Source organism: Cupressus sempervirens, chromosome 11 (assembly GCF_028749045.1).
Source record: "Cupressus sempervirens isolate cs-2001-9-10 chromosome 11, ASM2874904v1, whole genome shotgun sequence".
NCBI classification, from domain to species: Eukaryota; Viridiplantae; Streptophyta; class Pinopsida; order Cupressales; family Cupressaceae; genus Cupressus; species Cupressus sempervirens.
This window is the reverse complement of record NC_143128.1, coordinates 534,462,874-534,488,014: the sequence shown is the minus strand read 5'-3', so window position 1 is coordinate 534,488,014 and position 25,141 is coordinate 534,462,874. Positions and strand designations below refer to the sequence as shown.

Here is a 25,141-nt window from a genome sequence, read left to right as displayed (position 1 = left end):
CTTTACTCAATAATTAAAAGAAATAAAGGGAACATACTATAATGTACCTCAGATACTCTTATGATCTAAAACATATACTGAGTCCAAGCCATAAAATTCATTTAATCACATATTACCAAGTTACAACATAACCTCATAAATTAGCAAAACATATCATGGATATAGAAAGAAAGGAAGGGAATCCAAAAAAGCTAACAAAACCAGAGGCACACACTATCAAGGCCATAAGCCCTAAACAAATGCTAACCTCCAAAAAATGATAGGATGTATACATATACACAAGAATGACCCATTTGATGATCTAATCTCCATTTATAACCTTAGAAACAATTATAAAATTGAGACTACTTCAAAACAAAGACTAGACCAACTCTCCTAAAAACACTAAATCTAAATTGCTACCATAAGAGAATTTGCATACAACAAATTGATAAGAAAACAAAAGGATTACCATATGAGGCAAAGTGCCCATAGCCGATCTCAGTATCCTAAAGAGACCTTTGATGACAGAACAACACTGAGAATGCAAGAAGGATACTATTCTATTCTTACATATATCAAGGGATCCAATAAATAGAGCCCATGATGAAATGCCATATCAACAAAAACCAATCTAAAATAAACCATAAGTTATAATTTAACCTTTAAAGTTAAATTGATCAACAAGCATTACTAAGCTATAGGAAAAAGAATCAAAGAATGGAAACCAGAGAATCCCATAAATGAAAGAACCAACATTGCTCATGCCATACGTACAAACTTTCCATCGGGAGAAAATTTGTGTCTGTCTTAAACATTACGGATTATGCTAACTTGTCCAAATTGATACAACCTAGAGAAATATTCTGCAAAGAATCTGTAATACATCTTATAGATGAAATTTTGAGTTCAGTCATCTAAAAGAGAAAAACACATCAACCTCCAATTAATGGAGCCTCAAAACCTTCAATGAATAAAGCCAAGAAAACAACATTTAAATTTAAACATATGTATAAAACATAAACTGCAAGTAATATTATATAATAGAGTTTGATAATATAAAAGGATGAAGCAGGATCACAACATACCGAATATCAAAATTACCCTCATTCCAGAATCTAGGGTAATACACCTTAGCAAACCTATGAACTAATAGACAGAGCTATATACAGAAACCCAGGAAAACATAATAAGTGAAATATCAAGAGCTTTCCCATGGGCCAAACACTAATTCTTCTACTTTCAAAACACCATTATAACCTCTGGAATGTCGTTTGGCTTCTCAACGAAGAAATTACATGGGAATTCAAAGTTGAATTTGGCCCTACTTGTTTTCTCTAGTTTTGGCGTGCAAAATTCAAGGGCATCGAGATCATCAAAGACCACACTAGGTTGTATGTAGGCATGAACAAATTGAGATAAATAGTTAACCATTCTTTACCTTCATATTCCACAATTCTTCTCCATCTTAGTAAAAACTGGATACTCGCTTTCATCCGGGGCCATTCTTAATAGAAGGCTAGAGTTTCCTTGACTATCAATGTCTATCGACGGTATGTAGCCTCCAAGTTAGTTGCACCCAGAGGGAGACTCGTATATTTCTAAGGAAGGGGGATATGAAATTTTCCATTAATACTATATAAGGCCTTCTCAAGCCCCTTTCTCCAAACTAGGTTGAAAATATCACAACACAGTCTGACGATATCCCCGTGCCCGACCTTTGCACACACTAAACAACCAATAAACGAACCTATAATGTTGCTATTAGTTCTCCAAGTAGTCCCATAATCAAACACACCCTCCCCTATGGCCCTACTCATTGCAATTCTTGTCATATCATTGAAAGGGTTGAGCAAACGGTTCCATCTTTCTAGCTTAACATTTCCCAGGAAGGCCATGGTGCAGTTTTCGATCATGTGAAAGACATGGATGTTTTTCTCCATTGCAGATGGTGGAAAAAGACACCAACAATTGAGAGTTAAAACTAAATGAAGACAACTTTATCCATCAAACCCATGGGAGTTTAGAACTCCTAACTATGACAGTTGTATCCATAATTCCCCAACCCCGATATGTGCGTGGGGTTAATGGCAATAAATGTCATCATTGGGGATGAATCCTAGAAATCAATCATGAAACATTATGCTAGCAATTTCATGACCCCGAAATAATGAAAGGAAAACACAAAAAACACAAGATAAAATAGGCAATATCCCATATCTCAGACCTAGGACAAACCTCCAGCCAAACAATAGCTTAGAGACCCGTAAAATAACAAAATATAAAGAGAAAGAATATTAGATTACTTATATCTTTATGGATGAATAAATTTATATTTATATATTTATGGATATATACATATATATGCATTCATGAGTAAGAACATAATTACAATAGAAAGGAAACATGATCTAACATAAAATGATATCTCTATATATAACAAAAGGAAAATCAAACCAGGATAAAGAAAAGAAAAAATATTAATATACCTAATGGTTGCCTAAACTAAGTAGAGCGAAAGAAGAAGAAAGTCACAAAATCAACCTAATCAACCCCTCCATTAACCATAATACCTTGCTTTACAAATGATCAAGATTAAGCCTTATATATTAGACCAAAACTACATTTAGCCAAAAGGAACTATAGATTATTGTATATTAGAATAGATACTCCATCATCTCCTTTATTGGCTAGCCAATCTACTTTCTAGTTCCCTTCTTAGAAAATATGGCAAACTTAAGTATCTTTGATATGATCAAGCAACATTAGGACTCCCTTTAATTTAGAGTTTATAACCCAATTAGGAGTTGCTCGCTTGCTAACTGCATTGAGGATAATCTAAGAATCACCTTCAATGATGACCTTAGACAATCCTAGGCTAACACATAACTACAATCCTTTATCTAGCACTTCCAGTTCTACCAGATTATTAGAGGTAGGAGGAATGGGCAAAGCTATCTTAGTAACCCACTTACTAGTGTCATCGTTAATTATGCAACCAATTCTTGCCACACCAAGGTTACCTCTAGCTACTCCATCAAAATTGAGTTTAAACCATCCACATGGAGGTGGTTCCCATTTGCAATTAGCCCTCGCCTCCTTGATTTTCTTCAAATATACAAGAAGCAGATTAATGAGATTGGACCAATTCTTTTTCATAAGGCCATCCTAGTTGGAGAAGGACCCCTCTTGTTTAATGGATTTCCTAAGGTGAGAGTTCAAAACTTCCACAATAGATGCTTCTATTTTTAATAGTAATCCTTCAACACTCATTTTCATATCCTGAAAGATGTGATGATTTCTTTCCTTCCAAATCTCCCATACTGCAATTGAAGGACAAATAATCCAAAGCTTATTATAAACACCCTGAGCCATGCTAGTAGGCCAAGTTAACAGGAAATCTTGAAAAGATTTCGGCAAAGGAGAAGACCACATTAGATGGGACCTAGGCCACTTCCAACAAGCCTATGCATACGAACAGCTATACAATAGATGATCCACATCTTCATAATTATGCTTACATAACACATACCAAGAAGGCCCTATAATACCAAATCTAGCTAATCTATTAGTGGTCATAATTCTATTTTTAAGGGCAAGACACAAAAAGAATCTTGCCTTAGGGAGACAAGCAACATCCCAACAAAGTTTGAGAGGCATCTCCACTAGCTTCCAACTTTGAGAATGGACTAGAGCTTTATAACCATTTTTCATACTGTATTTACCATCCTTTGAACCAATCCAAATGAGATCATCATACCTCTTTGATTGTTTAATTTTTCTTTCTGAAAAAATCTCCTCATAAGCCTTAATTGAATTGGGGTCTAATCCTAACCCATCCAATGGTCACCAAATCCATTGCTAGGACCCTTCAGAGAACATTTTAATCTTATAATCCTTGACTTTATCACCCCATAAAGATGTCAGCTTAATTTTGAGATTAACAGGAATGGGGGTAGAGGAAATCGAGGAATATCCATCCTAGGAATCCTCCCAAAATAAAGCTTTATCCCCTAATCCAGCATCCCAGGTCAAGAACTTACAATTAATTTCGAACATTTAGACATAAAATTCCAACACTTTGACCCTCTTGGCATATTTTTCATCCTGAATAGAGATAGCTAGTCTTTTGGATCAAGATATTTGTTATAGAATATCTTGGTCCACTTGTGGTCTCTTTCAGTGTATAAATGCCATATAAGTTTCGCTCCTAGCACTTCATTTTGCCACTGCAGGTTCTTTATCCCTAAACCCCCACATTCCTTAGGTTTACATAAATCATCCCATTTAATGAGAGCTAATTTTTTATCATATTCACTATCTTTCCATAAAAAGTTCTTGAGTTTTGTCTCAAATTTTGAAATCATACACTTAGATAGGGGGAGACAAGAAAGAAGAAAGGTAGGAATGGCTGATAAGATCAAACTAATTTTAGTAGTTTTACCAACCTTTGTAAGCCACTTGTCTTTCTAGCTACCTATCCTCTTATCCATCTTCTCAAGCATGTCCATCCAAACTTTACTAGATTTCAAACCCTTCTCAAGGGCAATACCTAAATACTTGCACAAAAATTGCCCCTTATTATAACCCATAATCCTACAAATTCGATTTTCCATATTAGAATTAGTATTTAGAAAATATATCTTTGATTTTCCTTCATTCACCTTCTGTCTTCAGGCATCCATGTAGGACTAAATAATATCCTTAAAACCCAAAACCTCAAAAACTGTACACTTACCTAGTAGGATTGTATCATTTGCATATTGTTGATGAGTGATATTGGGTATATTCCTAGTAATAATGATGCCAGAAATCTTTTTTTTTTGATATGTGTCTGAAACCACTCTTCCAAATACTTCCACTATAATGATGAAGAGGGAAGGAGATAATGGATCTCCAGTTTCGAAGAAACCTTTAGGCATTCCATTAATAAGAATAGAAATCTTAGGGGTAGAAATAAATTTGAAAATGAGATTAATCCATTGATGAGAGAATCCAAATGCTTTGAGAACCTTGCAAAGAAAATCCCAATCAACCTATCGTAAGCCTTTTGTATGTCTAATTTCATAAACATGCATGCTTCTTTATTTTTTGATGTCGAATGGATTATTTCTTGAATAGTAAGGATACCATCCAATATAGATCTTCCTGGGACAAAACTTGTTTTGTCTTTGAAAATTAGCTTTGGCAAAAGTCCATTGAGCCTATTTGCCAAAATTTTAGAGAAAATTTTATAAACTGTGTTACACAAAGCAATAGGATGATAGTCTCCTAGATATTTTGGCCCATTCTTCTTAGGAATCAGTGTGAGAAATGAGTAGTTTATTTCATCCAACAAAGCTCCTCTATTCTTAGATGTTTCAATGGCTTTCCATAAACTCAACACAAATGGGAAAATACCATTATTCAATGGAATATCCATCATGTTATGTTTTTCAATCCAAGCTTTAAAATCTAAAGAAGGATGAGAAAGGTGTTGCGTACCTCCTACATTTTCTTCTAAGCTTAAAATAGTACTAAAATCACCACCTATCAAAATGGGACTATCCTTATAATTAAGAAAAACAGAGCTTAATTCATCCCATACAATTTTCTCCCCTACATGACAAATAGGACCATAAATATTAATTAAAATGAATTTCAAGTTTGATTTAAGACTTTGCACACTGGCACACATCCAATTGTTACTAAATTATAAGCAATGAATATCTACCCTCCTAGGGTTCCAAATTAAACCTAAACCTCCTGATGCACTTGCAGACTTTAGAAACACCAACTCCCAAAAACCTAACATCTTATTAAGTTTTAAACCTTCTATCTTATTCAATTTTGTTTCCTGAATTAAAAGTTTTAAGATTTTGTTTAATGAGCCTTTTTTTGCTAGGGGCATTTAGACCCCTAGCATTCCATGTGATGATCCTCATAATGCCCTAGGAAGGCACTTATCCTTCCCAATATTTTGCAAGTCATCAATTTTTTGTGTTCTCTGCAATGTCCATCTGCCTTTCTTAGTTCCTTTAGAGATTTCCTACCTCTTTTGCCCTTTGATCTGCCATATTTTGGAGAACTCAAACCTTCTTGATTCATATATATCCCAAGATCCTGTGGATTGTTAACTAGACTATGCACATGAGATGTCTTGAAGTCCCCTTGTTTATTTAATTCTTCATTTTTTATTTCACTAATGATTTGACTAACTATTCTAGGTTGTACCACATCTGTAATCTTAGATCTATCATGTTGCATTTTTCAGTTTTGTTAATTTCCTAATCTATCTCTGCTATGTTGCCATATTTTTCAATTTTTCTCAATATATTATCCTCCATCTCAATCTTTAATAAATCCCTTCTGAGATCTTTAGATGTATAATCTTTGCCTCCTAACTTGAGGATTCTATGAATTAAATTCTCCTTCTAGGATTCTGTACTATTATTTATATTATCGAAGCTGAAAACTTGAACTAATTCCTCAACTAGTTGATCTAGGTCCTTGTCTCCTGGATTAAAAATTTCCACTTTTGAAATTATATCCAAATCTTTGTTTAAGAAGTTATGGACTTCTATTGTAATGGATCCGTCTTCCCTTTTACCTTTATCAATCATATCTGACTGGTTAACCTCTGGAGTAAATGGAGAACTTGTGTAGTCAATTGGAGTCTGCCAAAATTTTGAAGAGAAGCTGATTCCTTTTTTGTTGGGAGTCGATGCTTCAATCTCAATACCTTGTATCTATTGCTGCACCATTTTCCTTTCCATCTTGGATGTATTGTTATCACCAACTCTATCTATCTATGTAGCAAAAAGTAAGGAATTTTCTACTTCAACTATATCATCTTTCTTTGAACCTCTTGTTACCCTAATTTGTGCTTTTGTTGGTTCTTCTATAACTGTAACTTCCTCTCTTGTAGTGCTTAATATATTACATAAACCTTTCCTGCTTGAATCCTTGAATCCTTCTTGATCCATATTTGATGGGTTAAAGATTTTAGCTCCCTCTCCAATGCTTGTTGCCTATTTTTGATACATATGTGTCATTATCTCGTTATTTATCATCTCCTTCTCTTCATCTAGATTAATCCTCTATTTCAAATTTTTCTTGGAGGTTTTCTTATTCTTCTTAGATTTATACTTCTTTGACACCTCATTCTTTTGAATTAATTTTGAAGATTCATTGTGAATGATAATAGATTTCAACTTTACATTAGATGATGGATTGTCCTTATACTCTCCTTGGTTCCTTAATTCAAAATACTGCATATCCACCTGGGACCCATCTTTCCTTTTGGATTGTAAAGAGGAGTCCAGATTTGAAAGTCTAATACCCATCCTCTTTCTCAAATTGTGAATCGTAGGGAATGTACTCCAGAAATTTGAGGTAAGAGGTAAATTTTTGAATCCCAAACCATTGTTATCCTCAATTTTTATGATTTCTGAGATTTCTCCTTCGAATGAGCGAAGATTTAAATCATAACTTGCTTTATTTGTTATTACATTTTTGTGAAAATGTAACAATTGATTGAGTTTAGTTTTGATTAATAATTTCACATTGTTATCATACTGAAATGAAGCATCTATCCCTATGAACTCTCTAAAAGCTAACCCAATCAATTTAAGGATCTCAATCTGATTTAATTGAGATGGGAAGGACTGAATATTAAATCGAATTGGGCACTTAACATCTACATCTACTAATTTAAAGTTAGGACACCATTGAAAAAATTTGACAATATGACCATTAAAGATACACTTTGAAACATTAACAAATTCATTTTTAACAGCCTTATCTAAACAATTCAAATGTAGGACATTATCAACGAAGAGGGATATACTTACTTGACCCTGACAGTTTTCTTCAAGCCAGTTGGAAAGAAAAAACATTTCCTTACTGGAACCAGTCCAAACTACGAAGATTATGAGGTTTTGGCATTCTAACCATGTGTCTTCACATTCTTCATTTTGAATCAAGATGGAATTATCTTTAATAGCTGGATTTGCATTATGATCTAAATTTCTTTTAGTTTTTGCATTACTCTTGTTAGCTCTCTTTATAGATCTCTGATAGGGGGGGATGTAGGGTTTAGGGGATGCAATGATGGGCACATCCAAAATTATGGTATTATCATGGCATGGAGATTGTAATCAAACCCTAGCTAATTCTAGTGGAGGGGGTAAAACTTTGCAGGGTTTCGAAGAAGCATATTTAGTCATGCTAAAAACCCTAATTTGATGATTCAAACTTTCTATAGTAAAATATGAATATGGTTGAGAGTTACCAAATGAATATGAACTATGGATAGTGCAATTTGTATGAAGAAAACCTAGAGTCAAAGAATTTCCAAGCATCTCCTCATTCTGCAAAATTGAGTTTATTGTGGCTTGGATCAATATGTTTGTCAAAATAAGCTAGTATGGAGAATTTATTTCTCGTTTCCACTACGTAATTTGCATGAGGAGTATCCCAAAATTTCGCAGAGATTTGATGATGACCATGCCTAGGGTGTCTATGTTTATTTTGGTAGATGATTGCCCTCTTAGAATCTTTCGCATGTTTGCTTATGTTTGCCAATTTTTTTAAAATTATATATATTTTTTAAGATGATAGGTTATTAGTATATTGATAAATTAATTAAAGAAATAATATTTATTTAGTTTATTAAGAAATAAATTTTATTTTATTCAAATTAAATTAATTTTAAGTTAATTTATGCACATTAAATTATAGTTTTAAAAAATATTACCAAAACACCTATTGCTCATCGTTGCAAGCCCACAAGTTTACAACTACTAGTAATATTTTTATTTGTTCACAACTGTGTTTAATTTTATAGTTTAATATTTTTTGATACCACTATTTTTATTTACATATTTTGATTTTTATGTTTTTGTTTCTTTCAAGATTGTGGTTTTTGTATTATGTTATTTTTAGCTATTTTTTGGATTTGTCAAAGTTAATGTTTCTTTATTGTTGAAATTGATGAAAGCTCAACCCACAACTTCCAAGAATGACTACATGCAAACACATGTCACAAAAAGAGAGAAGCAAAACTATGGAGGCTTGAATTCAAACATCTATAGAAGATGAGTCATTCTCGATGTACAAAAGATAAATTGCAATTGTATTGAATGAATGAATGCTACAAAGAGAGAACAATCCTTATGAAGGAGATCAAAACCTTAAAAAGTAACTAACCTAGGTTGTATGATAATAATTGATAAAAAATTAATTACTAGCAATCACAAGCTTTTGTGCTTGCAACGATGAGCCGATAGGTGTTTAATTTAAGTAAAATAAAACTTAATTTTGTAATAAATAAAATAAATAATATTTATTTATTTTATTTATTATATATTAATAAATTATCATCTAAAAAATATTTCTATAAAAATCTATTACAAAAAACTAAAAGAAAAAGATATGAAAAAAATAATCCATATAAAGTGGAGCAAAAAATATAAACTGAAATAATTATAAAAACTAAAAGTTAAACTAAGGGAAGTCTCAATGCTTCACCTCTGTGAGCATCACCTAGATCCAATGACTACTAAGTGTTCTATTTATTATCATGAGAGATGGATTATTCTAAATCACTACTCATTCAACATGAGTCAATGAGTTTAACTCAAAAACTACATAGTCAAACCTTGATAACAATATCACAATTTATTGGAAGCAAAGATCGAGGGTTCAATGGTTAATTGAGGGAGACAAGAACACTACTTTCTTCCATAGGTTAGCTTCCAATCATAAAAGAAGAAACACGATTAACAAGTTGGAAGGAGAAGGGGGAAGAGAATATTAGGATCAAGAGGAGATGGGAAGACATGCGGTAGAATATTTCTGCAAGGCCTATAAAAAGGATAATAATATAGGAAATCAGGTTATCAGAAGAAGTTTGATAAATACAATCTCGCAGGTTTTTGGTGATGTGGAAAATAATTGCGTAACATCACGAAAGAGGAAGTGAAAAGGACTGTGTTTTCCATGAAAGCCTATAAGGCCCTAGGACTTGATGGCTTCCCCCTTGTATTTTTCCACCATTTTTGGCAGGTCGTTAAAAGTGAACTGATATGGGTTGCTAGAGATTTCTTCAAAATAGGGAAGATGCTAAAAAGGATAAATAAAATCTTTATTGCCTTGGTCCCCAAGACCCTGACACTCATGAGTCTGCTAAATTTTAGACCTATAAGCCTCTATAAAACAATGTATAAGATATTTGCAAAAGTGTTAGTGAGTAGAATTAGTCCTTTCCCGGAAAGTATTATAGGAACACCACATAAGGGGTTTGTGCTGGGTAGACAAATCCTAGACACAACAATAGCTGCTCATGAAATCATACATTCTATGGAAAAGAATAAAAAACCTAGTATGGCTTTCAAGCTAGATATATCTAAGGCATATGATAAAGTAAAGCAGGACTTCCTTTATGATGTGCTTGAAAGAGTGGGGTTTAATGAAAGAGTCATAAACCTTATTAAGATAATGGTAGGGACGGTTCAGTATGTTGTCCTTTTAAATGGCTCTCCTTGGGGTAATTTTATCGCAAAAAGAGGACTAAGACAAGGTGATCTGCTATCTCCTTGTCTTTTTATTATGGTGGTAGAGGTGTTGGGGAGATCATTTTCTAAATTGGTTAGTATAGGATGTGTGAAAGGAATAAAACCTGCAACTACCACTAATACTGAGGTGTTACAACAATTTGTGGCTGACACATTTCTATTTGGTGAATCCTCTATTATGGAAGCTGAGGCTTGGATTATAGGAGGAAAATTATTGGATGAAAAGATCGAGGGTTCAATAGTTAACTAAAGAAGACAGGAACACTACTTTCTTCCATAGGTTAGCTTCCAATCATAAAAGAAGAAACATGATTAACAGGTTGGAAGGAGAAGGGGGAAGAGAATATAAGGATCAAGAGGAGATGGGAAGACATGCAGTAGAATATTTTTGCAAGGCTTATAAAAAGGATAATTATATAGGAAATTAGGTTATCAGAAGAAGTTTGATAAATACAATCCCGCAGGTGCTTAGTGATGTGGAAAATAACTGCATTTTAGGTAACATCACGGAAGAGGAAGTGAAAAGGGTTGTGTTTTCCATGAAAGCCTATAAGGTCCTAGGACTTGATGGCTTCCCTGTACATTTTTCTAGCATTTTTTGGAGGTCGTTAAAAGTGAATTGATATGGGCTACCAAAGATTTCTTCAAAACAAGGAAGATGCTAAAAAGGATAAATAAAACCTTTATTGCCTTGGTCTCCAAGACCCCAACACTTGTGAGTCTATTGGATTTTAGACCTATAAGTCTCTATAACACAGTGTATAAGATATTTACAAAAGTGTTAGTGAGTAGAATTAAGCCTTTCCTAGAAAGTACTATAGGAACACCATAGAAGGGGTTTGTGCCAAGTAGACAAATCCTTGATGTAGCAATACTTACTTATGAAATCATACATTCTATGGAAAATAATAAAAAACCTAGTATGGATTTCAAGCTGGATATATCTAAGGCATATGATAAGGTAAAGTGGGACTTCCTTTATGATGTGCTTGGAAGAGTGGGGTTTAATGAAAGAGTCATAAACCTTATTAAGATGATGGTAGGGACGGTTCAGTATGCTATCCTTTTAAATGGCTCTCCTTGGGGTAATTTTATTGTGGAAAGAGGACTAAGATAGGATGATCCACTATCTCCTTATCTTTTTATTATGGTGGCAGAGGTGTTGGGGAGATCATTTTCTAAATTGGTTAGTATAGGATGTGTGAAAGGAATAAAACCTACAACTACTATTGATATTGAAGTGTTACAACAATTTGTGGATGACACATTTCTGTTTGGTGAATCCTCTATTATGGAAGTTGAGGCTTGGAAAAGCATACCTAGAAATTATGAAGAAATCTCAGGGCAGAAAATAAATTACTCTAAGAGTGAGCTTTATTTTATTAATATTGAGGCTATTATGCAAAGGAGGATAAGGAACATATTAGGTTGTCAATCAGCCAACCTTCTAGACACATATCTTGGACTACTATTAACCACTAGGGAGGTGACCAATGAATTTTGGAACACTATTGTTGAAAGAACCCAAAGGAAGCTAGCAAGATGGAAAGGGAAGATTTTAAGTAATGCTGGTAAACTATAGTTACTCTCTGTAGCCCTCCAGGGTATTCCAATTTATTTTTTATCCCTTTTTAAGATTAATCAAAAGATGGATGACAAAATAGAGAAAATATAGAGGAACTTTCTATGGTCAAGAATGGAAGATAAGAACAAATTAAACCTAGTCAACTGGGAGGAGGTTTGTAAACCAAAGGAAAAGGGGCGATTGGGAGTTAGAAGGCTTTGAGACCTAAATAAGGCTCTCCTTGTGAAAGTTGGATGGAGATTGGGAGAAGAAAATACTGATTGGAGCAATATCATGAAAGTTAAATATCTCTCAAACTCCCTATTCTCCCATAATTTGTTTAATAATGATCTCCCAGGAGTTTCCAAACTTTGGATGAATATTATTAGGAGAAAGGAATTGCTAAGGGAAAGGGTAAGATGGATCTTGGAAAATGGGCATAAAATCAGGTTCTGGGAAGATAGATGGATGTGAGAGAAACCACTAGTTTACAACAAATTTAGAAGACTAATAGAGAAATTGAAGGAGGTGATAGGACAATGAGTGGTGGATTATATTGACCAAGGAAGAAGGTGGAAGAAATTGAAAAATGATACGTACTCTTAGGAGCTATTCAACTTCTTAAAGAACTGGAAGAATTGATGGAAGAACAAAGAATTCCAATTCTAATTCAAGAGGATAAAGTGGTATGGGACTTAATTCCTAGTGGAAACTTTATAGTCAATTTGGCTTACAAACATCTATGGAGTAAAGATTTGTACCCCCTAATTTGGCATGAAGTTTGAATAAGTAATCTCCTTCCCAATTTTTTTTTTTTTGGTGGGTTGTTCAACATGGAAAAATTCTAACATTGGACAATTTGAAAAAAGGGGTTTTATTGTACCAAACAGTTGTTATCTTTGCAAAGAAGAAGAGGAGAATATCTCCTACCTATTTCTAAAATGTCCATATACTTTAAAGATATGGGAGTTTGTTTGGGAGAAATTGGGATTATGTTGGGTGTTGAAGGATAACTTAAAGTTAGTTCACGAAAAACTGGGACTATGCCTTCTATCACCCTAAACTAATACTTCTGTGGAAAAGTGTTCCACCTTATATTTGCTGGCACATCTAGAAAGAAAGAAACAATAGAATCTTTCAGGAGGGGGAAAAACTAGAGGAGGTTGTCATGGAATTATGCATAAATTGCTGAAGGAAAATATAATGATCACTAAATGCAAGCTACCAAAGGAAGAACCAAGTGGAAAAGAAACACAAATAGTAGAGAGATGGGGTATCTAGGAGGGTTTCAATCATTTTGATAACTACAAGGTCTTAAGGAGATAGAAAACAAGATGGTAATTGCCAACCTTAACACAACTTAAGCTAAATTTTGATGGTGCTGCAAAAGGGGGTATAGGAGCAACGGGTGGAGTGCTGAGAGATAGAAATGGAGATGTTTTGCTAGTCTATTCTAGGAATGTTGGAGGAGGAAGTAATAATTTGATTGAAGCAATGACTTTGCTATGGGGCTTGCAATTGATAAGGGAAATGCAGATAAAGGAAATAACCATAGAAGGGGACTCCAAATTAATCATTGATTTGGTGAAGGGAGTTACTAAATAGGCTAGAATATCCTAAATGTTATCATGGACATAAGACATACTATTGATGGGATGGAGAAAGTCCAATTGTAGCATATTTATAGAGAAGGAAATATGGTGGCAGATGCTGCTGCTACCATGGAATTTGAATTAAGGAAATTGGCATGTTGGAGAAACTTAGAAAGTCTAAAGGAGGAAATGAAGGCCTTGATTGGCAAGGAAAAGGAGGGGAGTAAAAGTTAAGCATGATTTGGCAAATAAAGGTCAGTGCCAATTTTGGCAACATTATACCTAGAAAGATGAAATGTGCTAAATTTAATAGAAATTTTAAGGGGAGGCTCATAAGAAAACACCATATTGATTAGATAATAAATGGCAGATATTTGAGGTGCTATTTATTTCGCCATTATGGTAACACAAGGTGAAATTTGAATTACTTCCTCTTCAAAAGTACGAAAACTTTCAGTACCAAGGTTGTTAGTACTTTCATGGATGTGAGAATAATAATGTTAAGTACGTGCAAATCCCATCATGATTTTGATTGGAATTTTGAAGCATCCTAAAAACTAGTTTGGGAGACGATTAAAACCCTTGTTGGTGTTATTCGTAGAATTCCTGTGATATTGGTGATTAATATTTACAAGAACCCCGATGATAAGGAAATTCAAATGTGAATTATTGAGGTGGGAGGGTCGAAAATCAGTGAGGAGGAGATGGGTGGAGATTTGAATATATTAGAACCATCGAAGATTGAAAATTTTAAAGATAGGATGGCAACTTAGTTTCTATTAAAGGAAGGGGGATTTCTTCCCTCTATACAGGTGATGGCAGAATATGACAAAAATTGTGCACTCTAATTTGTGAATGGGTGGAATGAGTGCAAGGTCACAATAAATGGCATTACATTCCAAGTTAATGAGGAAGTAATTGCAATGGCTACAAGGCTATCCGTGAGGGGGGGAAAATGGCAGAAGATCACAAAAATTGTGGACGACGCTAGTATGATCAGTTATTTGAGGAGAATGAAGAAGTAGTGTGGTATAAGGGAGGATTCAGAAGGGACAAGCTTTTGGCTCCGTGGGATGACATCTGCCTAGTGATTATGAAATACCTTATGCTTGAAGGTAGGTTTGGGGTTTACTACTACTATCACTTTCCACTGCTCAATCATTTTAGAAAAAGGGATTTCATTTCTATTCTATTTTTTCTCTTACATTCTCTAGAGGATATGGTTAATGATGTTAGGGAAAAAAGGAGTAAGGGTCTAAAGTTTACCATTATCCACCAAGGCCTAATCTTTAGGCTCTATCAGTTCCACCTTCCCCTTTGTCCCCCAAGGGTTATAGTGGTTGATAACCAACGCAACACCAAAATTCCCCCCTAAGTACTAGCACAGGTACCAAAATCTACACCCCATGCCCCTCCCCCAATGCAAAGGATAAGAAAAAGAAAAAAATAAAAGTTGGCTATGGAAAAAAAGGGTTGTAAAAAAATTATGGTTGAAAAACCTGTGGAGATGGAAATTGAGGAGTTGGAAGAGGAGGGAGGGGGTAAGGGTAGGAGAAGATCAGGAAGGCTTGCTAAGTCTCAGGCTAGGTATAAGCAAAAGTCCAAAAGATATAGGGTGGAAGAGGAGGAAGAGGAGAGTTCTGAGAGCAAGGAAAGGGAGCTGGAGGAGGAAAATTTCTCTAACTCCAAGAGAGATAACGAGGGAGGGAAAAAAGAAAAAAGTGAAAACTTGATGGATAATACTTAGGCATCTATTGGTAATACCCTAGTGTTGGCTGGTAAAAACATTACCACCAAGACTCGTGTTGACCAACTTCACCCTCCAGCCCATTACTATTTGTGAAGATAGTAACTGTAGATGCTCAAAAATGGTTCACATCTACGATTTCATCACTTCTTCATACTAATTTGTCCCATTTTCTCATTCTACTAACTTTGATCTTTTGGCTAGATTGACCATATTTTGTCATTTGTATCCCCTTTCACATCAATTTCATATCAACTTGAAATCATATCAAATCAACTCGAAATCACCTCAAATCAACTCGGAATCACTCGAAATCGGTCCTAATCAACCCAAAACATATCAAACATACCAAATCAATCATCATTTATCCGTTCCTAGGCATTGTTGTGGTTTTCAGTGCCTTGGAAACCTATCAACTTATCAATCTCATCAGTCTGACCTTAGTACTGTCATAGCTCTCAGTGTTAGGTCAAAATATCATTCATGTCATTCAATCTTTGACATTGTTGAGGCTTTCAATGTCAGATCATGGCATCATCAACCATTTTAATAATATTGACAATGTCCATCAGTGTTATTATGATCGAACCTTATCAATCAATTTCAATCCTGTAGCATTTACAATGTCGGTTAAATGTTACATATCAATTTATTCATGTCATGTGTCCTTGGCATGTTATCAATTTCAATCTATCAATTAACTTGACCATGGCTTTGGTCTACCTTTTCATCATCTTATTCGATATCCATCATCGTCACATTTTCATCAAAGGATATGGTCGCATTCATTTAATCAAGTTGGCCAATCATCTACTAATTTTCTCTATAGGATTAAATAACCCATAATTTAATTCTATTATTCTCACTAATTATTCTTCCTGATTATCATCCTCAATTAATTAATTTTAATTCATTATCTGCAAACCATGGAAATTTACAATTTCCTAAGTTCTATTTTCCATCATTAATTCCATTTTCTACTAATTCTTATTTTGTGGAATAAAAGGATTTTTAATTCAAATATTCCATAAAATATTTCATCATCATGACACTTGGATGTGACACCTCATGGATTCTCCTTTGACACTTGGCTGAGATTTGTCATAATCAAATATTCTTATCTCTTACGCATGTCCCTATTTGGCTTATTCATCATAGATTCTTAGCTTTAAAGTGGGTTGAGGAATCTTATGACGCGTCATAGATTCTCTTCCAAATTTGACTCTCGTGTGTCATAGAATCTTACTTTTGGCATATTCTGTCATATGCGTCATAGGAATTATTATTACCTCTTACGCATGTCCCTATTGGGCTTATTCATCATAGATTCTTGGCTTTAAGTGGGTTGAGGAATCTTATGACGCGTCATAGATTCTCTTCCAAATTTGACTTGCATGTGTCATAGAATCTCAAAATTGGCATATTCTATCATATGCGTCATATGAATCTCTTGCCACATCGCACATCTATGGGTGACAAATCCAATGCCCTCACTTTGAGTGAAAATTATAAAATGAACACTCTTTCTCTCATTTTGGGTCCTTGAATGCTGGAATGCTAAAATTTTGAAAATCTAAATCTTTGAGTTTTTTTTTTGAGTCTCTACTTCTTTGCATGTTGCATTCTTGCTCTCACATTCAAATCACAACTTCAAGTATTCTCATGGCATTATCCACATCATAAGACTTTTGCTTCAATTTTGTGTGCATTATAGGCAACTTTGGAGCTAAATAAGTTAATAAATTATAAAAAAAGAGAGTTAAGAGTGTTTTTTAATTATCAGTAAACGACCAAAGCCTAGATTAATTATTGTTATTTATTGTAATTATTTATTTATGTGTTAAGCGAATTCAAACTCAAGACCTCCCACATAAGAGGGTCACAAGTTACCGTTGTGTTGTAGGCTCTTGCCTAAGAGTTAAGCATGTTTATAATAGCTAATTAAATTAAATAAATAGGAAAAAAATAAAAGTTAAAGTTGAAGTGAGATAAAATTGGTTGGAAAATAATTAACGATAAAGGCTAATAGTTTTCCGACCAAAGGATAACAATTTTTCAACAAAAAAATAGTAATTTTACTAGAACAAAGTTCCCACATATAGCCTATTGGTTAAATTATATTTCTATAGTTTAACTTAAGTAAGCTAGAGATAATGTGTGACATAATAATTAAATCAAAATTATTTAATTAATAAGAAAATACCTTATTACTCTAACATTTATTTCATTATTTTTAGTTAATGCTTTCTTTTGTTTACTTGATTCTTTTTGTTACCTCCCTCTTCTTTCTATTCTTTTTTATTTTGGAAGTTTGTAATTAGACTACCATTCTTTCTCTTTGTATTCTCTTTCATTCTTGAATCACAAAGTGTGATCCAAAACATTGATGAATACAATTACACACAATCTAGAAGCAATAACCATAAATTCATGGAGAAATCTATAAGTATAAACAATTAATTTCTCATATAGTTAATTACTTAAAAAAAATAAAAAAATTCACTTGAAATATTGATCTTACCACCTTTGTAAGAGCATCGATGGTGTATTATTAATTAATTAATTAATAGTGTTTATATCACGAAATTACATTAGAGGCTTACAAGCTCATTATAGAAGAGATAAAAATAGCATCTTTAATTATCTACTTTCAATTGATGTAAGAAGTTTCTCTTGAAATATTGATCTTGCCATAATTTTGTATGTGCATCTATGATGCATTAAATTTTAAAAAAAATCGACATAGCAAAAGTGTATGTGCTATTAATTATATTTTAAGAACATGTATGGTATGAGGGTTCAATATAAAGAGCATATCTGATTTAATAGTTACAATGATATATTTGATATAATAGTTATATCTGATATAATAGTTACAATGATATATTTGATTGTCTATTTTCAATTGATATGCTAAATCGTGTATGGTGGTATTGAATGCATAGGTGACCAAAATGTTTGGTTTCACAAGTTTAGATGTACATTTTAAGGACATATAATATTTAGAAGGGATATTGGAATTGGTACTATCATTTGTATACTCTAAGTGGGTTTCTTAGGTTTGCATAGGTGGGTATTATACATGGTTTTTGGCTCATGGTTTTTTAAGAAATAATTGTGCTTTTAAATACAAATACTTCGTTATTATGTTAGTAAATAGGCTAGAACAACGTTATGGGGTTCAAACAAGTGAAGAAATAGGTTAACAAAGGGTGCATGTTGTCAACTTAATATATGAATGAAGATAACCTTTTTATATTGTAAGCTTTTACTTGTTGATATAAAAAATTATATTGTGTTTTCTTTTGGCTTTTCCTAAAAGAGTTTCTTAAGGTAAATCTTTAACATAGCTTACTTTATGTGAGAATTTCTTATCACAACTTCTTTCCTAAATTTTATTAGATTTGTTTATTTTTTCTTATATGATTTCAGTCAAAAAAATCACAAAGCACTTGATATTGGAGAGAGACATTAAACACATTATTTTAAAACCTTTTAGAAAAAATATTCTGATAATCACACATTTGGTTTCTCCAATTTTGCTAAATTGAATATTAGACTTTCCTAAGAGCATTAGAGCCTAAGGTTATGGTCCCTTAGAGGGGGTTATCAGAAATTTCTTGATGGCCATGGTCATACAAAATTTAAGAACCTTTTCAAGTCTTCATATAGATTCCATAAACATCTTGAGTAATTGGTGTTGAAAACATTGAGGTGAGATATTATCAAAAGCTTGTGATTCAATGAGTTGTAAAGTGATGATAAAAATAATTTTCTTTCCAAAAGTTTACAAAATTGATTTGTAGGGATCCTAAAATATACACATTCATTTTAAGAAGTCCTACAACTTGAGAATTTGTAGATTGCATGTTAAATTAAATTTCAAAGATAAAAAAAAAAGTGATCATGGAATATAAATTTATTAACCATATATATATTCGTTGTAGCAATGTATTATTTTTCTTTATTTCCACATAAAACCAACCTTGTTAGAAGACTAGATTACAACACTCAAACTTTATAAAATTGACTTTTGACTATTGAAATAGTCTTAAAGAAACAAAGTTCACATCTAAACATTTTTCTTAGAGTAAAGATTACATATTATTCAATGACTACATGGTTGATTTGAAATTCTAGTCTTGTTTGCCATGCTAAAGTGTGCAAATATAAATATATAAATTGATCAAAGAAACTTTCAATGTCAACATCTAAATTAATTAAAATCTAATTGATAAAAAAAAAAAAATTATATAAAAAAAATTATATTAAATGTTAGCTAGTCTTTTTTTTGATAGGTAAAAGGTTGAAGCTTAGATTAATTATTATTATTTGTTGGAATTAATTATTATAATATGTTAAGCAAAGGTAGATTCGAACCCAAGATAGACATGAGAGACTTGCAAGTTATCGTTGCGTTGTAGGCTTTTGCCTGATAAATGTTAGCTAGTCTTGTTTGCATGCTATTATTTAAAATAAATAAATCTATAAATGGATGGAAAGAATCTTCAATCTAACCTTTTGAAATTTAGTGATAAATAATAAAATTCTAATTATTCAAAAATATATTCTATTTAATATTGCTCATTTTTTGAAGTTCCACACACACACATATCTTGTCAAAAGAATAAAATTTCATAAAAACACCATAAATAAGAATCCCTTTTCTAAATCAAGAGACACATTATTATAAACCTACACATAATATTCTTAACATAACTTAATCTTAGTTAACTTTAAAAGATATAATTTCATTTTCAAAATTGCCATGCATACATTATCTTCTATTCTAAACTTAACTAGTTATTAATAACAAATATTTGAACCCATTAAATTAATATTTTAAAAAATATATTCCTAATGATTTTTTTAAACTAAAAGTGAAGTTGCCATTTTTTAACAAAAGATATTTCGAAAAATATTTTTCACTTATTTTATGAAAAGATTTAGAATTTCTTTGACAAATGAAATGTCAACTTAAATAGATTAATTTGTTTTTCAATCTATCTATTTATAAATAAATTTTCCATATAGATTTATAACTTTTAATAATATTTTATTTTTTAAATTAAGCAATAAAATTCATAATGCTTATATAATAACTAAAATATGTATTTCTATTGTAAAAGTACCATCACTTATTATATACTTTTTATCATTATAAATAATTTTAACTTTGAATTTATTCTATTTTACATAATTATATTTTTTTAATCATTTGATATATAGAAAATAATCTAATAATGTTTATATTCCAGTTCGATCTATTATTGCTATATTAACTTTATTATTATTATTACTCATTATTATTACTATGTGTTAATCTCAAGTAAATTTGAACCCACGACTGATAAGAAACTCACAATTTACCAATGCATTGTAGGCTCTTATCTAAATTTTTTTAATTTTTAATATTTTTATAATCTTATATTTAAATTACCATACAAACTTTATATACATTATCTTCTATATATTTTATCTCAATATTTCAATTATACAAAAGTCGCCATCACACACACACAAATTCTTAAAAAAAACAATCTTCACAAAAAATACTAAAAAATTAAAATGCCAAAAAAACTCATAATCCACGGACAAGAAAGCAATTCTCTAAATCTAACCAACTCTCCACATAGTTAGAAACTAATATAGGATATTCCAAACACAATCTTAACTTCAAAAAAAAATCATATTCAAAATTATTTAAAATACAAGCTTCACTTAAATACTATAATGATTTTAACTTATTAAAAAAAATAAAAAAAATTTAATATTAATTATCATAAAAGTTTCAAACACAAGTTTAACTACAAATAACTTTTATCCATTTTAATTGTCATAAAGTTTTTAAACACAACTATAATTTTCCTTATCTCATATATATTTTTTATAAATCCATATTCAAAATAAACATGCAAACTCCATATATAATATTTTACAGTTTTTATCAATCTCAAAATTTCCAAAAATTTAGTTTCTATTTAATTAAAAAGCACAAATACAAGCATGCAGACATCAAATTTAAGCCTTTTCAAGGGCGACAGTAGAACTTCCCATTTTTGTTTGGATTGCATAACTCTCAATTGCAATCTCACGCCTAGGATAAAAAATGTGGTAATTGGACGGCGGTGACAGAAAAGCAACATTGGGGCCACCGTAGTCTGGGAAACAGCGCGGAAAAAACAACCCAAATGTACCTAAAACCGGCCATGGATGCCCCTTTGGAATACACCTGGATATGAGAGCCAATTTGTCAGAGTCCAATCGGGGAAGGCTTGTTCTCTTCATCTTCAACGGCCTCTGCTGCAGCCCACATAAAAACTAATAAATCAAAGCTCTCATTTTCAGAAGAAAGTTTCTTGTGCCTCTCCTCCACCTGTATTTCAAACCTCTATCGCTCAAAACACGGTATACCGTGTCTAACAATAGGGAATTCCCGCAGAAATTTCGCCCAACTCCCCTAATTCCCCGCCTGAAGCGGCGCCGTCAGAATTGACGTCATCACACGGCCCATTTTTGGAAGCCCCGCCCTATTTAATTAACCTTGGCGATGGTAATTTGGGTTTGTAATCTAATTTGCTGAATACGCGTTATTTGCAGGCCAAAGGCGGCGATGTTTGACTAGGAAGAGCAGGCGGAGGGAGGCCAAGATATAGCCTACGCTTAATTCTTCAGAAAGTAATTCATGCCTGGAGGATAACTAGCATTCAATTTTTCACAGCCCGGCACGCCCGATTTTGTCTGCAAAGCGTGTACAATTCAAATTCTTCAGTTCCTGTTGTTCAATCTTAATTGGTCTTTTATTGTTTTAGATATTGTAGGTAGGATACAAATTTAGATGACCCTTATCTAAAATTAGATGATGCCCGGTTGGAATGAGATGGGTTTCCTGTTCCAATTTTTTATAAATTCCATTCAATGTTGGTAGAACCAGTAAAGGACAACACCCACCGTCAGAATCTTTGAGATTTTCTGTTGGTTCCGTCTGAATATTTGGATTGTGCTTGTTATATATGATAGTACCTGCCTCCGGTTTTGTGGAAGTGATAGGAAATTTGTTGCAGAATTGGATTGCCTTTTTTCACAGCATGGTTGCCATGGATTCCATGACCCATTTCTGGTCCATACTGGGGGTCATAGCGCTTTTCATTAATTTGATCACTGCCCCACTTTTTGCTGCTGTGACAAAGTTGTGGGAATTAGTGCAGGGGAGGTGGAAATATTATAAGTTTTTCAGGGTTCCTCAGTATTATGGCTCTGATAGAGTTCATGAGAATGGATTGTATAATAAGGTTAAGATATATGTGGGTACCTTAGGAGGTACCGTGGATACCCAATATGCTAATTTGTATACCGGCAAGAACTCTAATGATATATCTGTGGCTTTGGAGCCTGGTGGGAGTGTTGAGGATAGCTTTTTGGGGGCCAGAGTATGGTGGACTCAGGAGGATATAGTGAAGAACGAGGGGCTTGATTCGGTTAAGAGTTTTATATTGAAAATTCACAGGAGAGACAAGATGGGAGTCCTTAAGCCTTACCTTGAGCATGTTCAGGCAGTTGCAGACGACATTGAACAGAGGAAGAAGGAGCTGAAGTTGTATACCAATGGTGAGAAAAACAGAGATAAGTGGACGAGTGTGCCTTTTAGGCACCCGGCTACTTTTGAAACCATTGCCTTTGATCTTGAGCTCAAGAACAAGATCAAGTTGGACCTTGATGCCTTTGTTAGGGGAAAGCAATATTATCACAGGTTAGGGAAGGCCTGGAAAAGAGGGTATTTGTTGTATGGGCCTCCCGGGACAGGAAAATCCAGTATGATTGCGGCCATGGCTAATTTCTTGCGTTATGACATCTATGACTTCGAATTAACCAAGGTGAATGATAATTCAGAGTTGAGAATGCTTTTGATGCAGACGAGAAATAAGTCTATCCTTGTAATTGAGGATATTGATTCTTCCGTGGATTTGTTGAAGAAGGATGGGGGTGATGATGATGAAAGGCAGAAGAAGAAGGACAAGGACGATGACAGTGATCAGGAAAACAAGGTGACCTTGTCCGGGATGCTGAATTTTATGGATGGACTCTGGTCATGCTGCGGTGAGGAAAGAATTATAGTTTTTACAACAAATAATAAAGATAAGTTGGATCCAGCCCTTCTGAGGCCAGGTAGAATGGACATGCATATTTATTTTCCACATTGTTCATTTCCTTCATTCAAAATATTGGCCAATAACTACCTGGGTGTGAAAGATCATAAGTTGTTTCCCAATGTTGAGGAGGCATTTCAGGCTGGGGTTTCTATCACACCGGCTGAGGTTGGAGAAATTCTCTTGGTGAATAAAAATTCTCCAAGCCGGGCACTGAAGGTCCTGATCAATGCTTTGCAATCCGCTAGTCCAGAGAGGCCTGTAGAAAATGGGTACCAGCGGGAAACTGATAGAAGACCTATGCATGAAATACTTCCCAGGAAGGGAGGCAAGGCCACACCATCTGATGAATTAGTGACAAAGGGCAGGTTTGAACAATCACAGGAAGACAGGACATTATATAGCCCAAACCACTCTTTTGTGGACTTGAAGAAATTGCATCATTTATTCAAGAGGAGTAAAAGTCGAAACATGAGTGGTGACATGAGTCCCGTCATTAAAGAGCAGTGAGGTTGCATTTCAGGCTATATTACCATTGAGTTTGTACATTTCTTCAATAGAATGTATTGTTACCAAAGTGGCTTACATGTAAATTCAAGCTTCAAGATTAAGGTTTCATTGGAAAAAAAATGGTGTTAGAGAAGAAAAGATTGAAGGGATGCTGGATGGCACATTCTTTGAAGGATTTTGACTGGATTGAATTCCAATTTTGCAGTTTCGTTTCTCAAGGCTTTCCCAATAAATTGGATTATGTCTGAGGCCTCTAGGCATCTCTACCATTCCAAATATTCTTTGTTATTGCTTCCTTGGGCATTTGCATATATAATAAAAATAGAGTTTTGAGGTATTCTTTGATTTTTACTTTCATCCCAGGTTCTGTTAATTGCCGTGATGTCTCATCAAAATACTAGTTAGATTACTTCTTGTAATTTTCTTCTGTCAAAGGGTTGTTAAAGAAATTTATGACAGCAATTTTTGAAACATTAGAGATCTAGAGTTTACGTGTCTTCTTGGATTTCCCTGTGTGTATGATAAGTCAATGGTTTAATATTGAGATTTGTTCTGCTTAACCGTGCTATTATACTCCTTTTGTAAAAAATCCCAGTAAATTTTCACCAAGGTAATAAACTGGAGATGTGAAGCCTTTTTCTTAAATAAAAGTTGTAAGTTATGATGTCCAGTGTGGCAAGACCTTGTCAGTTGGACAATCGAAGGCTCTCCTGCCTGTTACAAGATAAAGGGATCACCCTGCTTTTAGGAGTGTGGAGGATTATTTACTCTATGAATTGTGCTCTTGTCTGATCCTTGCAAAGGATTGTGTGTTAGGCGATTGGTAAATCTGTGTGTCTGAGTGCTCGCCATCTTTTTGAGCATGGTGGCTTCTATGAAAATATTTTCAAGCTTATATGCCAGAGGAAAATGAGCTAGATGACTAAGATGTTGAAAATTTTCTAGTGGCATTGCTAAAACAAGTTACATTCCATTTTAAATTTTCTTATGAAAAATTTAGGAGTTAACTATAGCAAAATATCTACAATCAGTGGTCTTTCAGAACA

The 25,141-nt window shown here is 33.4% G+C and overlaps 1 protein-coding gene across 1 annotated transcript; it reads left to right on the top strand.

Moving 5' to 3' along the window:
- The first annotated feature begins 21,587 nt into the window (after positions 1–21,587).
- LOC149530742 (AAA-ATPase At2g46620-like) lies at positions 21,588–24,432 on the top strand. The gene has a single exon (XM_089809448.1). It carries the CDS (start codon positions 22,452–22,454, stop codon positions 24,093–24,095), a length of 1,644 nt encoding a protein of 547 aa, XP_089665574.1. The 5' UTR covers positions 21,588–22,451; the 3' UTR covers positions 24,096–24,432.
- The last annotated feature ends 709 nt before the right edge of the window (positions 24,433–25,141 follow it).